Genomic DNA, 15,948 nt, shown 5'->3' with positions numbered 1-15,948 from the left:
CGTGAAGCCTGAGGCTTCAGGGATCATTTTGTGAGAAAAACCGGGCGATTCGATGTAGAGAATTTTGATATTTTTGGCATTTTTTGAGGTGTAACAAACACAACTCGGGATCCGAGAGGACACTCTGCGGCTGCCAGCGAGGCGGGCTGGACAGCGCACCAATCACGGCGCAGCTCCGCCCTATATAAACGGGAGGGCGCAGCGGCGCGGCCCGAGTCCCGGCCAGTGCCTCCGCTTCCGGCTCGAGTCGCTCTCCCCGCGCCCGCCTTCGACATGTCCGAGACCGCGCCCGCCGCGCCCGCCGCTCCGGCCCCCGCCGAGAAGACGCCCGTGAAAAAGAAGGCCCGCAAGTCCGCAGGCGCCACCAAGCGCAAGGCGTCCGGGCCGCCGGTGTCCGAGCTCATCACCAAGGCCGTGGCCGCCTCCAAGGAGCGCAGCGGCGTGTCGCTGGCCGCGCTCAAGAAGGCGCTGGCGGCCGCCGGCTACGACGTGGAGAAGAACAACAGCCGCATCAAGCTGGGCCTCAAGAGCCTGGTGAGCAAGGGCACCCTGGTGCAGACCAAGGGCACCGGCGCCTCGGGCTCGTTCAAGCTCAACAAGAAGGCGGCGTCCGGGGAGGCCAAGCCCAAAGCCAAGAAGGCGGGCGCGGCCAAGCCCAAGAAGGCTGCCGGGGCGGCCAAGAAAGCCAAGAAGGCGACGGGGGCCAGCACCCCCAAGAAGAGCGCCAAGAAGACCCCAAAGAAGGCGAAGAAGCCCGCGGCGGCTGCAGGAGCCAAAAAGGCAAAGAGCCCGAAAAAAGCGAAAGCAGCCAAGGCCAAGAAGGCGCCTAAGAGCCCAGCGAAGGCCAAAGCCGTGAAACCCAAGGCGGCCAAGCCAAAGACCGCCAAGCCCAAGGCAGCCAAGCCAAAGAAGGCAGCTAAGAAGAAATAAGTTTCTTTGGCCTACTGCTTAGAAGCTCAACACAACCCAAAGGCTCTTTTCAGAGCCACCCACAGACCTCAAGGAAAGAGCTGTTGCACTGTGTTCCTTGGGGGGCGTGGCCGGAGGGACGACACCACCTCGGTGGGGCGGTCCCTCGAGCACGGAGAGGCGTCTCCTGGCAAGGTTTAGTTGCGTGCACCCCCCAAAAGTCTTGTACGTGCAGGGGTTTCAGTAAAGATCCCGCAAGCCTATCCACGCCCCAAACTCGAGCTTATGTCTCGAGTAGGCTGGTCAGTAGTAAACTTCTCCCACACTGACGGGCAGGGGGTAAGTGAGAACAGAAATCTGGGAAGCGGTATTTCCCAGGCATTTGCTAGTACAGGTACGTACGGTGTTTCACCTCCTGACCAGCCCGGCGCAATAGAGCAGGTTGCTAATCAATGAGGCGAGCTGGGAAGGACTATGGGCTTCGGGCCAACGACCACGTACTACCCCGCCTAAAGCCTGACAGCTCCAGCATCTAGGGCATCCTAACCGCCAGATACCGGCTGGTGCAGGCCCCAGACTCCCAAGCACGAAGCCATAGTAGCCAGCAGGGAGTGGTCTACACCTCTAAACCGAAAGCGAGGATGTTCTCCGGAAAAGTTTCAGTGACTGAAATCTAAGGCGCAAGTTCTTTAACAGGCTTATTTATAGTAGCTTTAGGCAGCCTACTCTAAGCCTTCTGATTGGCTCGAAGCAAAGTAAGCAAGCAGCCAATGAAAAGCTAGACCTGCAAGTATCTTTTACATCCGCATTTGTGACGACAGACTAAAATTAATCCAATCGCGGACGAAATCTTACTAACCTCATTTGAATACCGCATCTATAAATAAACGTGGCTTTGGTGCCGCGAGTTATTTTCCCAGCTCTTAGTTTATAGCGTGTTAACTTCACGCCGCAATGCCTGAACCCACCAAATCCGCCCCGGCCCCGAAGAAGGGCTCGAAGAAAGCGGTGACCAAGGCGCAGAAGAAGGACGGCAAGAAGCGCAAGCGCAGCCGCAAGGAGAGCTACTCGGTGTACGTGTACAAGGTGCTGAAGCAGGTGCACCCCGACACCGGCATCTCGTCCAAGGCCATGGGCATCATGAACTCGTTCGTGAACGACATCTTCGAGCGCATCGCGGGCGAGGCGTCGCGCCTGGCGCATTACAACAAGCGCTCGACCATCACGTCCCGGGAGATCCAGACGGCCGTGCGCCTGCTGCTGCCCGGGGAGCTGGCCAAGCACGCCGTGTCCGAGGGCACCAAGGCCGTCACCAAGTACACCAGCTCCAAGTAGACTCGCCAAGTAAGCGTCCTCTTACCCAACCCCAAAGGCTCTTTTCAGAGCCATGCATGCTTTCAACAAATGAGGTGTAACCCTTTCATTACGGAAGCTGTTTTCGAGGATCTGGTAATCTAGCACGACTCAATTTTTGGTTAGTGCTGCGTAGAAAGTATTTTCAAGTTACTCTGTCAGTAACACAGTATAAATTGCGTGCTCACCATAAACGATTCTCTACATCCATTATTCCTTCGGTTTCACCAAACTAGACCTTAATTTTAAATGAAACGCCATTGCAAGTGTACAGCTCCTGGTTCCGTGGGCCGGGCTCCAAATTGATCGTCACGTTGTTCAGCCAGTTGTGATAAGGAAGGAGCTTACCCAGAGCACAAAGGAGCCTGCTCTGAAAACTTTGTTCTCAACTTTTTTTTTTTTTTTTTTTTTCCTTTTTAATGTATAGAGGTGATACTGAAAACAGCCGAAGGCCCTGGGAGCGTCCCCGAAAATGTACGTGGGCTTTTCTGGTCGGCCTGCTTTGCAGCGGCTCCCATATCTGCTTGCTCTGAGCAGCCGGCCAGGGAGGGGGCCTCTCTGGGGGAGGAGGGTGGCAGAGTCTATACTGTATCCAAAAGTCGCAGCGGGACCGGAAGGAAACGTGTCCGGGCTCTGAGAGGCCTTCCAGTCCTGTCAGTTACTGTCGCCTCTGTCCTAGGAAGTCCTATTTCGCTTACAGTCTTTGGGAAGCATTCAGCTGTAAAGTCCTCTGGGCCAACGAGACAGAGGCCCACTACTCAGTCCCATCAGGTGTGTGACTGTGATGAGGCGATGGTTCCCCCCGGGACCGAGGCCCCCTTCTCAGCACCCTGGCCGCTTCCCTGGCGTACCCTTGAGGTGAGGCCAGAGTGGAGGTTGGAAGGGAAGGAAAGCCTTTCGGGCAGGCAGCGGTTTCTTTTGCACAAGTTTCGCTGGCCTGAAGGGTTTCAGCTGCTGGGAAGTGAGGAAAATGTAGACTTTATTATTCGCCAAGAAACCTGATGAGAAATCTTTCCTGGTGACGCTGACGCACCTGCCGGGTCACATCCTCAGGGTAGAAGGTGAGCTAGAAACGAGCACACACACAGACACACACACATGCACACAGACCCACACTCGCCACGGACGATGGCAAGGAAGAGGGTACCCTGAGCCTTGGTGCTGAGCAAGGTAGATTCTGCCACCGCCAATCTGGACTACTATCCATTGGTTTCTGGCATCAATATCACAGGGATTCAAACACCCAGGATGAGAATTAATTTAGGGATTAAGCCCAAGCTGGCTTTGTGCCTCTGAGCACCTGGGTAATGCAAATGCAAATCCTCTCTGGGGGAATGAGCTTCATTGTGGGCCTCAACAAATCCCCACATAGGACACCTAGAAGAAAAGGAACTAGAGGCTTTCTATAGGACATTAGCACATTATTCAACAAGACACTGTGGCCCAGAATAAGAGCAGGGAAATAAACAGTAAAAGGAAATTAACAGATACAGATTTCAAGTGGCTCACTTTAATAACTTTTAAAAGAAAAAGGGGGGGACACCTGGGTGGCTCAGTTGGTTGAGCGCACAACTCTTGATTTGGGCTCAGGTCAGGATCCCAGGGTTGGTGAAATCAAGTCCCATCTGGCTGAATGTGGAGCTAGCTTGAGGTTTTCTTTCTCCCTCTCTCTCTCTCTCTCTCTCTCTCTCTCTCAAAATAAGTAAATAATTTATTATTTACAAAGGGGGAAAAAAGAACTATTTGAAATATGCTGAGAGCCTAAGAGAATGCAAAGAATGACCACAAAGATTTGAAAAAAAGAACCAAATACAAATTCCAGATACATATATATATATATATATATATACACACACACACACACATATACACAATTAATTATAAGAAAATTAACATTTAAAAAGCTTGCTGGATAGGCTAAATAGCCAATTGGACCCAGCTCAAGAATTTTCATGAACTCTGTAAGCAGGTCTTAATTATCCAAAATCCAGAGAGAGAGAAAACTAAAAGTGAATTCAAGAGATCTGGAATTAGTAGCAAAATTGTCTGAAATACCTCTAATCTTGGTACCAGAAGGACAACCAGAGAGAATGATGCTGATGTGAGCTTTCAAAGATCATGGCTGAGGATGTTTTAGAGTTAATGGATTACTCATGTAATTAAAAATAAATAAAACAGAGTGAAAACTGATATAAAAAGGGGGGGGGGTCACTGCATCACACTGTGACCTAAGCCCCATAAACTCTCACAAGAGATAGAAGGCTGATTACAACAAGGTTGTGTCTTCAACCTGTTCTGACAGGTGCCATCAGACTGAAATACTGTTATAAATACTTGGGGGGGAGGGGAGGATAATTGAGAAATTATTTACATGCACTTTATATCTATCTGATTACTTAACTTTGTAATTCTAATCGATATTTAATGGACTGTCTTGCTTTTCAGTGCATATAATACTATAATTAGGAAATTTAAAAAATTAATATTCTTTCCAATAACTATTTATGTTAATTACATTATCATGTTATTGTATCAGGTAAAATCACAAACTGGATGCCATATAGGTATGCTCTCAGTCATCATGGTCTTTTTCCTCTTTTTCATCAGTGGCTTTGGTAGTTCATGACTTACAAAAATTTGTTTCCCTGCTCGTTGTTCACATGTGCACAGGAGTGTGTGTGAGTGTATGTCTGTGTGTGTGTGTAATCTGTATGTGTTGCTTAGTTTACTTCTAAATTTATTTTAAGTCTTTTTATTAGGAATGATATACGAATTTTTGCCATTTGATGAGCTCATGTGCTTTTTGTCCTTTATCCTGCCACAATGAATATATGTAGATTTCCTAATGTTAATCTATACTTGCATCCCCAGCCCAAATCTTACGTGGTCATGTTATATTATTATCTTAAATATCAGCTGCATACATTTTAATATTTTAGAGTGTTTTTTTTTCCCTACTCGAGTCACACTCTCTTTTGGGTTTAGCCATATCAGATTTTGTCATTAAGATTATGGTAACTCTCCTCTATTATCTACTGCTGTGTAACAAAATACCCAAAACTCAACAGCTCAACCCATGAACATTTCTTCCCTCAACTTGTTTCTGGGGATCAGGAATCCACAAGTGACTTAGCTGGGTGGTTCTGCCCAGGGTCCCTCGTGGGGCTGAAGTTGAGATGTACACACAGGCTGCAGTCCCCTGAGGGCTTGACCACAGCTGGAAGATTCCTTATTCCTTACCAGAGTTGGCTGGCTGCCCTCCTGCACGAGTTCCTGTTGGCTGTTGGCAGGAGAACCACAGTAACAGCTCAGTTCCCTGCCAGGAACCCTCAGGAGGGTAAATCTCTTCAAAATGTGGTAGCATTTCTCTTGCAGAAAGAGAAGTCAGGCAGAGAACGTACCCTTGAAGTCTCTGTGACCTAGTTTTGAATGTCACATGCTGTCACTTCTGCCACTTTCTACTAATTAGAAGCAAGTCACTTTAAATGTGGCATGTAATCAGAAGGGGAACTGGGTTCCAGCTCACCTTTCCAGGTAAGGATGTGAACATATTGTGAAATTTTCACATCATTTTTTAATGCTTTAATTACTCGATTATAAAAAGTATTTGTTATTTAAGGAGTAGTCAGAAATCATCTAGACCTAATTCCTTTAGGTCGTTAAGAATTCCAGGAGTTAGACTAAAATTGACCACAATCCACAAAGACAAAAGCCAATGAAACTCCTCATGATGTCCTGATGGACTTCTCCCTGAGATTGTAAGGACCGAACAGTTGTCTCTGTAGTCAAATAAACCAGCACGTTGCCAGTATATAGAGAAAATGTTGAATGAATTGAATGAATTCAACAGAGAAATCGTAAACAGCCATCTGTACAACAAATCTCTGCTTCATGATGGTTGTAGGAATATCCAACAAAACTAGTAGGTTTGGAAAAGATAAATTAAAAGGGAAAACAAATACAATAAAAAGATAAAACCCCAAGCAGAGAGCTAGCCTCTTCTCTGCTGTCCTATCACTCCCTGTCAGTGTATTCAATAAACTTCTAACTCCTTAGGGGGAAAAAAAGGCAAAATCTGAAAAATACTTTGGCCTATGCAAATATAACAAATTAATGATATAAAAATCAATGATATAAAAAATAAAAATTAATAAAATTTAAAGTGGGACAAGAAGGAAAAGCTCAATTAGTTGATTTAAGAGGTGGAATTTGAACTGATGATTGAGTCAGACTTAAAAGTAAACTACAATGTTTCAAGTGTAAGGTAACAGATTAAGAGGTAGGAGAAAGACATACAAGAAGAAACTAAAGAGATTAATTTAGTCATGAAGGCTTATAAGGAGATCCATGACATGTGTCAAAATTCTTACTAGATTGTAGCATGGCGACAGTTCAGAGTATTATTATAAATCAGCTCATTCAAGATAGTCAATTGAACATCTTTGAGTCAGACACAGGCATGGGCACTGGAAATACAAAAAGAGGTGAGGGTGTCCTTGACCTTCTGGAGCCCTCAGGTTAGTAGACCATCAGTGAAACTTATAGCTACTTCTTCAATTTTTTTTTTTTTTTTTTTTTTTATTATCACTCACTAAGACCTAAAAAAGTGTTTACCACTCTTTGGAAATCCACTGGCAGGGGAATAGACTTGGGCTCCCATGGAAACTACAAAGCTCCTTAAGACAAGATGTTCATCCCAATATTTGAGTACTAAACAGAATCTAGTAATACTAATATCATTGTGACACAGTGCAAAGTTCAGGTACACTCCCATAAGCGTCCCCTCACATCTGACACCAAGTGCAAAGATGAAGGGTCTCCAAAACCATCCTCGGATTTGATCATTCACTAGAATTATACCACAGAATCCACTAAAAGTTGTTACACCCAAGGTTGGGGGTTATTTATTACATCAAAAGGATACAGATTACACATAAGCCAAGGTGAAAGGCACATGGAGCACAGGCTTCCCAACTCAGAGCTTCTGGTAGGTCCTTTCCCAGTGGAGGCCGGGGGAGGGTTTATGTCTCCCTGCCGCACAACAATATTGGCACAACACACAGACATCGCCAACCTAGGGGATTTGTCATATGAACATGGTTGACTGTCCACGTGGCTGAACTTTAGTCAGCAGGCCCTCTGGAGGTAGCCCACATGCCACATGACCCAAAGCCCCCAACATAAGTGACATCATTACCCTGTCCTGTGCAGCCCAGGGCTTCTAGGTAAACAAAGATCATCTTATCATGCAGGACATTCCATGAGCCTAGAGATCCCCTCCCAGCAAAGGGCAAAGGCCACATCTCTCTTTGGATAAAATTGGTTCTTCACCATACACATCGTCGTAAGAAAACCTATAGGTTTACAGTTTTGATTAGATGGCTATGATTGACCATAACTTGAATTCTCCAACTATTTTCTTTTTTGATGGTTCTGTCAATGGTTTGGGTTTATTTAGATCTACTGTGGACCCAAAAGTTATAAGGAGATTTCTAATTGAAGGCAATTTTTTTGTACTTTATTCAGATGAATAACTTCAGCAGTCTCCTCCTTGACTTATACTCCCACTGCCCTCCACACCCTGGCGGCAGCAAAGAAGACTTAGGAGAGGTGGAGATCACGCTGGGGAAAGTTCAGAGCTCTTCACCTTCATTTTGGTGGCGTGGGCACACAGCGCTACATAGAAGAAAACGCTCCCTTTGCTTTACATGGACAGCGGCACTTGACTGACCTTTCCTTTCAACAACCATGAAATTCGCTACCGTGGAAAGGGAACAGGAATCGTAGAAAAGTGAAGGACTAACGTTTTTGAATTTTGTCTAAAAGTTTAACCGTGAACGTTAAGCTGCATTTCATAAATACAAAACAATAAAAGTATCACAGCCAAATGGTGGCTATTTTTTAGGAATAGGGAGAAGAAAGAAGGTGAGAGTTGAGAAAAAGAATGAAAGAAACAAATGGCTACTGCAAAAGGGAGTGCCAGAGCCTGAAGACCAAGGGGAAGGCACATAAGAAGATAGTTGGAGAAAGCAGAGGGAAAAGAGGGAGATGAAGAGCTAGACCTTGTTATGGGTTTGACCCTTCAGCTGGGAATAGCACATTTTACATACCTCAAATACGCCCCACATTTCTTGGGTTTGGGGGTGAGTGGATGATTACAATGTTACCACATCTGGGAGACACTCTCTGACCAGCAAATGCACATGGCGCCCTTCAATCCGGCTCTTAACTTGCTCTGTTCATTCTTCTTCATTACCCTTAGCATAACTGACACGAATTTGCATATTGTTGGTTTCCTCTTCCCATTCTCCAGGCTCTAAGCTCCACTGGGCAGAGTTAGTCCTTTTTGCTGCTGACTCCCCAATGCCTAAGGCTGTTTCAGACACACAGTAGGCTCTCAGTTAGGATTTACAGCAATCATAACGAGTTAAAGTACACATATAACAACAGGGACAGGGGCCAGAGGTGAGTTGTTGCAATGGCTCAAAAGAATGAGAGACAGCATTCCTGAGTCTCACTTTCCACATCTACACAACAAAAATAATAGTATACTACTTCTTAGAGCTATTTCAGGATTAAGTAATATAATTCATGCAAAGCTCTTAAATCAGTCTTGAAATAATTTTGTAAGTGCTTAGCCAATGTTAACAAGTATTAGATTTCTTTAGTCATTGAATTAAAATGAAATCAGAAGGGCCAATTCTCTTCAGGTTAGAAACTAAAAGAAGAAAATGCAAGCCTTTGAACTGCTTGATTCCACCTGTGGAAGGATAACTGGAGGATTTGAAACAAAGATCTTATTGTCCAGGTTTCTCTTTACTGGTTTGAGTCATTATGTGTTCATGCTAAAAATGACTAAAGTGTAGGTAATATTGGAGCAGAGACTCATTATACAAGCACACGTAAAAAACAAAACAAAACAAAACAATCTTTCTTGTACATCAAATAGTAAGGCTGATGGCAAAATGGCACCTAACAAACCCTTTTTATTTCTTCAGTTGGGGAGAGATATGAATGCAGAGAAGAAATGAATGTAAACAGTAACTGAAAAGTGAATCAGCCATAGAATTATGAAGTATGAAAAGTGATCTGCCTGAGAAGGATTGATTAGTATGCATATTCTGCCCGAATTTAACCCATCCTGGTTTGGTGTTCACGGATTCATTAGAAGGAGAGCCTTAGCGAAGAAGAAGAAACTAAACAGTGTTCTAGCATTTTCGTTTTATTTGTTGTTTTAATTATGAAAATAGAATTTACTGCTGTTACAGGCCTACAGAGAATCATTATTTACCATGGACTATGTTTGCTGGAGAAGTCTAAATGAGGAGGGCAAGAAGTCTGTAAATGAGATGTTAGGATCAATAAAATTTGTGGAGAAATGGAATTCCACATTCCTTGTTGACCCAAATCGTTCCCCGAGATCTCTCCTTTTTAGCCACACATTTATTTTTCACTTTATCTTCTGGCATCGAAGTCTGAGTGGGGAAAGCCTAAGCACCGTTTTGGCTCTGGTAACGATCCTGAAGGTAAGCAGCTTGGGTTAGCTCAGCTGACATTTGAGGTGTCACTTCCAGCACCTGAATTAAGGGAAACACAATACTTCCAAGCAGTCTCAAAATTCAGCGTGTACCAAAACTACCTGGAACATTTTTAAAACATAGATTACTGCCCTCCCCCCCCCCCCGCCCCCAGCTTCTGATTCACCAGATCTGTAGCAGGATCCGGTTATTTGCCGGTTGTATTATCCAGGTGATGCTGATGCAGGAGGGCCAGGGAATCACACCGTGCTTTGAACCAGAAGAGGGGATTTCCTTGAATTACGAACGCCAAACAGCAACACAAACCCGTCACATTCAGGTCTAAACTGGAACTGGAAAGTCCTAAAAATTCGCAGCGACTGTCCTGCATCCTCCGCGTCCACGCAGGCATGGAAATGACCCTTTGGCGGGGCAGGCCCCGGCTCCGCACCGCTAGTCTCATAGCCACGCCCCCCAAGTCGGCTCTCTCATTGGCCCGTCCTGCGACGCCCCCACACGCCGGCTTTCTCATTGGTCTGTCCTGCCGCGCCCCCCACGCTGGTTCCCTCAGTGGGCCTTCCCGCAACGCCCGTCCATGACACCCCCTGATTGGGCCGTTTCCGCGGCACGCGTCCCGCCCCCAACGAGCCTCACGTTGCGCCTGCGCCACGTTTCGTTTTTCGGGCTCCGCGGTGGGGTCGTTCGTTTTCTCGGTTGGTGGCGTCGCCGCCGGCAGGCTGTTTCCCGTTTCGTCCCTTTCTGGTGCGCAAACCGTGGCGACCCGGCCTCGCCGCGCGGCCGCTGGACGTTCGCAACAATCCAGCGGGTTGTCCGCAGATGAGAGCGCGGCACCGAGCGGTGCGCGGACCGAGCCGCGGGGCAGCAGCTTCCCTGGTCGGCCTCCTCTCCGGCGGTTTCTGAGCTGGCCCGGCCTCGCTGCCCAGTGGCCGAGGACACCCTCGCAGTGGCCGCGCAGGACGCCCGGCTTGCACAGCCCCTGTTTACCGTCCTCGTAATTGTAGGGGATTTCGTGTGAGCACTGCGTGTGCCTATGTCTGTGTATGTGGGTGATTTTATTTCCTACTCGGATAACCATGCTTTTTAATTTCATATTCGTGTACGCAGGTCTAAATCCTTTAGGCACGGTCGGCACAGAGCCCAGGCCCCACAGTACTTTCAATGGCTCATGAAAATTTTGTCATTTTCTCTGAAATCAGAAGATAAATATTAACTGTGAAGTTGACCAAAAGGCTCTAGTATGTAATAATATATTTACGTTTGTGTAATTTTAATAACGTTATTAATTTTATTATTTTAATGGAGGGAGAGGCCCAGGAAGGCAAAAGTCCCTAGGGCCCACAAAAATCAGTGAAACTGCGAGCAGATAGCACACAATCCTTTTCATCTATCTTTGTTTGTTTATTTTTTATTATTATTATTTTTTTTTGCAAACACCCAGATACATTTCTGAGTAGTTTCCAGATGTTAACTCAGGTGTTCCTCATAATACACACGTGAACTATTGTTATTCTAATTACCCCCATATATATTGAGTCACCTTAAGCTTAAAATTATTTTTACCCAATGTCCTACCATTAGTAAATGGCAGAGGGGATTCTTATTCTAACGCAGGCAGTTTAGGTCCAGGGTCCCTGCTCTTACCCACTAGAGTAAAGACATCTCTTGGCAACCATATGCAATTAATTCAAGTAACAGCAGGTAAAATTTACACCAAACTCTAGCCAGGCTCCTCTGAGCCTTCTTCTCAACTTGACTTATAAAAGCTTGGACAAGCATTAAGGTCCTTTTAACAGATCAAAGCTATATCCCTAAGATGACCCTAGCCCTTCTTAAAGTGCATGCCCTAAATCAAGACCCACCATTCTTTATTTTTCCTTTTCTCTTCCTTTCTTTCTTAGAATCATCTTCAATGTTTTAGCTCATGAACGTGCATTTTACAATGTTACCAAAACTCCAGCGACGTTTTGTGGAATAACATTAAATTTTTAGTTTATTCTGGAATTTATGAACATTTTAGCATGGTGTCATCACAAAACATAAACACGGTGAAGTGTAGGTCTAACTCTTTAAAGTCAATCTTGTTTTACATCCTTCAATGACATTTTATAGTTTATTCATATAGATTCGAATTTTTTTTTCTTGGACTTAGAATCCTTAGAATCTAAAGTACTGTTGTGAATAACGTCTGGTTATTAATTTCAGTTCCAGCCGAGGCATTGCTAATGTATACAAAGGTCATGAATTTTGTGTGCTGATCATGTGTCCACTAACCCTGTTGAGCTCTCTCAGATCTGTTTGTAGAGTCTCGCCGATTTCTTAAATGACATCATTTTCGAACAATAAAGATAACAGCTTTTTCTTACTGAATTTTTATCTATACTTAATCATCCTCCCCTGGTCTCACAGTGCTGGCCAGGCCTTTAGCACCATGTTGAATGGGAATCGTGCCACAGAGCTCTTGTCTGTTTTGGTTTTTTTTTCTTTTTACTTCCTAGAAATTCTTCTAAAAGTGTACCATTATATGTCATGCTCACTGTAGCTACTCTTTATAAAATAAGTAGCTACTCCCTCTTGTTCTAGTTTGCTGAAAATGTTTATGATGAAAGAATGTTGGGGCGCCTGGGTGGCTCAGTCGGTTAAGCATCCGACTCGGGTTCGCTCAGGTCATGAGCCCACAGCTTCATGAGCTTGAGCCCCACATCGGGCTCGATGCACCTGCTTGGATTCTCCCCCCTCCCCCCTCCGCTTTCTGACCCTCCCCCACTTCGTGCTGTCTCTGTCTCTCTCAAACTCAAAAAAAAAAAAAAAAAGTGTTATATTCTAGCAAATATTTTCTCAGTGTCTGTGGAGATGACCATACAGTTTTAACACTAGTAATATCTTATACTGGCAGATTTAGGATGCTCAACTTTTCTTCCATTCTTGGAATAAATCCTGCACAAAATGCTATTTGTTAAATAACATGGCTTCTTCGTTTCCATTTTCTTGCTTTTTAAATAGAGCTTTTCTTAAAGTAAGTGTTCACAAGTAAGACAAAACCATAATTTTCTCTTTTTTTGAATTGTTCCTGTTCAGTTTTCATAATAGATTATAGACTTTCAAAAGAAAAGACTTTTCAAAAGAAAAGATTATAGACATAAGAGAGAATTATTTTTCTACTGAAACAGCTTTTGTAAAATAGGGATTATCAATTCCTGTAATTTCACTTAAACCTGTATAACCCAGCTATCCTTAGTACCATTTGGGATGAAGGGATTTCATAGAAATCTTCTATTCTATTCTTCATAGAATCTTCTATTCTATTTTCATATTCTATCTATTCTAATCTATTTTCATAGAAGAGATTTTTTTTAACTGCCCTTCCTGTTCCCTTATAATCATATTTGCTTATTCATCTTGTTTATTCCTTAATGTTTTTTCTTGAAAGACATTCTTTTCTGTTACATTTCCTTTCTTTATCTCCCTTCCTTCATTCCCCCCTCCCTCCTTCCTCTCTCTCTCCTTTCTTTCTTTCTTTCTTTCTTTCTTTCTTTCTTTCTTTCTTCTTTTCTTTCTTTCTTTCTTTCTTTCTTTCTTTCTTTCTTCTTTTCTTTCTTTCTTTCTTTCTTTCTTTCTTTCTTTCTTTCCTTCTTTCCTTCTTTCTTTCTGTCTTTCAACTTATTCAAAGCATTCTCATGGTTCTTAATAACTCCCTTTTGGTAGCGACGTTCCCTTCTTAATCCCATAACTATCTCTCAACCGCCACCCCCACCCTCACGTGCACACACACTTTTTTTTTCCTAATTAGTTTTGCTAGAGGCTTGTCTATTATTAGGTTTTTCAAAGAATAAGCTTTTGGTTTACGGATCATCTCCATTTTTTCTATTAATTTTTCTTCTTTTTAAATTTTGAAATTGACATATTAACAATAATATGTCAATGTAAAACTCCATGGAGTTTATAAATAAACAAACAATTAGATCTAATAAGAGTTCAACAGGGTATAAGAGTACCACGTAAAAATTCATGGCCTTTCTCCACATGAGCAATGACCTATCTAGAAATAAAATAGAAAACAAAGACATCATTCCTACCAGTACAACAGATCCTAAGGATTCTAAACCCAATTCTCAATTTACTGTCATTTTTATTCTAGCTTTTTTGGTTGAATACCTAGGTTATGTATTTTCAGTGTTTCTTGTTCCTTAACATGTGCATTTAACAGTATGTATTTTCCTTTTAGTACCATTACAAATACACCCTGCATTTTTCATATGTATTATTCATATTTAGCTCAAAACGTTCCATAGCTTCCTTTCTAATATCCAGCCTAATCCATGTGCTTAAAAGTATGCTTTTAGTTACCAAGCATTTGAGAAGATTGCTTCATTTTTACCATCTATTTTTTTAACATAGTGATTTGCCAAGTCTGTGCATCATACTGTGTTGACCACAAGTGTCGCTACCGTCTGTCACCACACAACGCTATTACATTATACTTCCATTGACTACATTCCCTATGGCGTACCTGTCATGCCCCTGACGTATTTATTGCACAACTGGAAGCTTGTTCCTCCTACTCTCCTTCACCCATTTTGCCCATCCCCTCACCCTTCTCCCCCCGGCAACCATCAGTTTGTTCTCTGTATTTATGGGCCTATTTCTGCTTTTTTGTCTGTTTTGTTGTTTAGATTCACATATAAGTGAAATCGTACTGCATTTGTCTTTCTCTGTCTGATTTATTTCACTTAGCATAATACTCTCGAGGTCCATCCATCCATCGTGTTGTCACAAATGGCAAGATCTCATTCTTTTTTATGGCTGAGTGATATTCCATGATGGACCGGACATACTCCACACGGATATACACACTCCACATCTTTATCCATTCATCACTGACAGACACTTATGATGCTTCCATATCTTGGATATTGTAAATAATGCTAAAAGGAACATGGGGGGATATATATCTTTTCTAATTAGTATTTTTGTTTTCTGGGATAAATACCCAGTAGTGAAATTACTATACTCTCTGGTATTTCCATTTTTAAGTTTTTGAGGAAACTCCACACTGTTTTTCATAGTGCCCGTACCAATTTACATTCCCACCGACAAAACATGAGGGTTCATTTTTCTCCACATCTTCAGCCCTAGTTATTTCCTTTTTTTTTTTTTTTTTTTTTTTTTTGCCATTCTAACGGGTGTAAGGCAATATCTCATTCTGGTTTTGATTTGCATTTCCCTGATGATAAGTGATTTGAGCATCTTTTCATGTATCTGTTGGCCATGTATATGTCTTCATTGGAAAATGTCTATACACATCACCTACCCATTGTAAAATCTTATTATTCCTGATGTTGAGTTGTATAAGTTCTTCATATATGATTTGGATATTAACACGTTATTGGAAATATCATTTGCAACTATCTTCTCCCATTCAGCAGGTTGCCTTTTCATTTTGTTGTTGGTTACCTTCTCTGTGAAAAGCCTTTGTTATAGGTGTAGTCCCAATAGTTTATTTTTGCTTTTGTTTCCCTGGCCTGCAGAGAAACACTAGAAAAATATTGCTAAGGCAAACAGAGATTGTTAAAGAGATTATTGCCTGTGTTTTCTTCTAAGAGTTTTATAGTTTCAGGTCTCACATTTAGGTCTATAATCCTGTTTGAGTTTATTTTTGTATATGATGTAGGAAAGCAGTCCAGTTTCATTATTTTGCACATAGCTGTCCAGTTTTCCCAACACCCTTTATTGAAGAGTCTTTTCCCCATTGTGTATGCCTGCCTTCTTTGGCATAGATTAATTGACCATAACAGTTGGCTTATTTCTGAGCTCTCTATCCAGTCCATTGAGCTATCTGCCCATTTTTGTGCCATTACCACATTGTTTTGATTATTATAGCTTTGTAATGTATCTTGAAATCTGGGATTATGATACTTTCAACTTTGTTCCTCTTTCTGAAGATTGCTTTGGCTACTTGAGGTCTTTGGTGGTTTCATACAGATTTTAAGATTATCCCAGTTCTGTGGAAAATACTGTTAGTACTTTGTCAAGAATTGCAGTGACTCTGTAGATTACTTTGAGTAGTATGGACATTTTAACAATATTAATTCCTCCAATTCATGAGCACGTAATTTATGAAATGTATTTCCACTGTATGTGTTATCTTCAA

The 15,948-nt window shown here is 43.0% G+C and overlaps 2 protein-coding genes across 2 annotated transcripts; both read left to right on the top strand.

The window, feature by feature from the left end:
- The first annotated feature begins 225 nt into the window (after positions 1–225).
- On the top strand, positions 226–1,062 carry LOC102967258 (histone H1.4). Its single transcript, XM_007074491.3, has one exon. It carries the CDS (start codon positions 274–276, stop codon positions 928–930), a length of 657 nt encoding a protein of 218 aa, XP_007074553.2. The 5' UTR covers positions 226–273; the 3' UTR covers positions 931–1,062.
- Positions 1,063–1,770: 708 nt separating this feature from the next.
- On the top strand, positions 1,771–9,665 carry LOC102949443 (histone H2B type 1-M). The gene is made up of 2 exons (XM_007074444.3): positions 1,771–2,253; positions 7,789–9,665. Exon 1 carries the CDS (start codon positions 1,864–1,866, stop codon positions 2,242–2,244), a length of 381 nt encoding a protein of 126 aa, XP_007074506.1. The 5' UTR covers positions 1,771–1,863; the 3' UTR covers positions 2,245–2,253; positions 7,789–9,665.
- Positions 9,666–15,948: the final 6,283 nt, after the last annotated feature.

Source organism: Panthera tigris, chromosome B2 (assembly GCF_018350195.1).
Source record: "Panthera tigris isolate Pti1 chromosome B2, P.tigris_Pti1_mat1.1, whole genome shotgun sequence".
NCBI lineage: Eukaryota > Metazoa > Chordata > Mammalia > Carnivora > Felidae > Panthera > Panthera tigris.
The sequence above is the reverse complement of the archived record's forward strand: the minus strand, read 5'-3'. Positions and strand labels throughout refer to the sequence as shown.

What these genes read in the sequence shown, in the direction of transcription:
- LOC102967258 (XM_007074491.3), top strand. Translation starts at nt 274, where the DNA reads ATGTCCGAGACCGCGCCCGCCGCGCCCGCCGCTCCGGCCCCCGCCGAG.
- LOC102949443 (XM_007074444.3), top strand. Translation starts at nt 1,864, where the DNA reads ATGCCTGAACCCACCAAATCCGCCCCGGCCCCGAAGAAGGGCTCGAAG.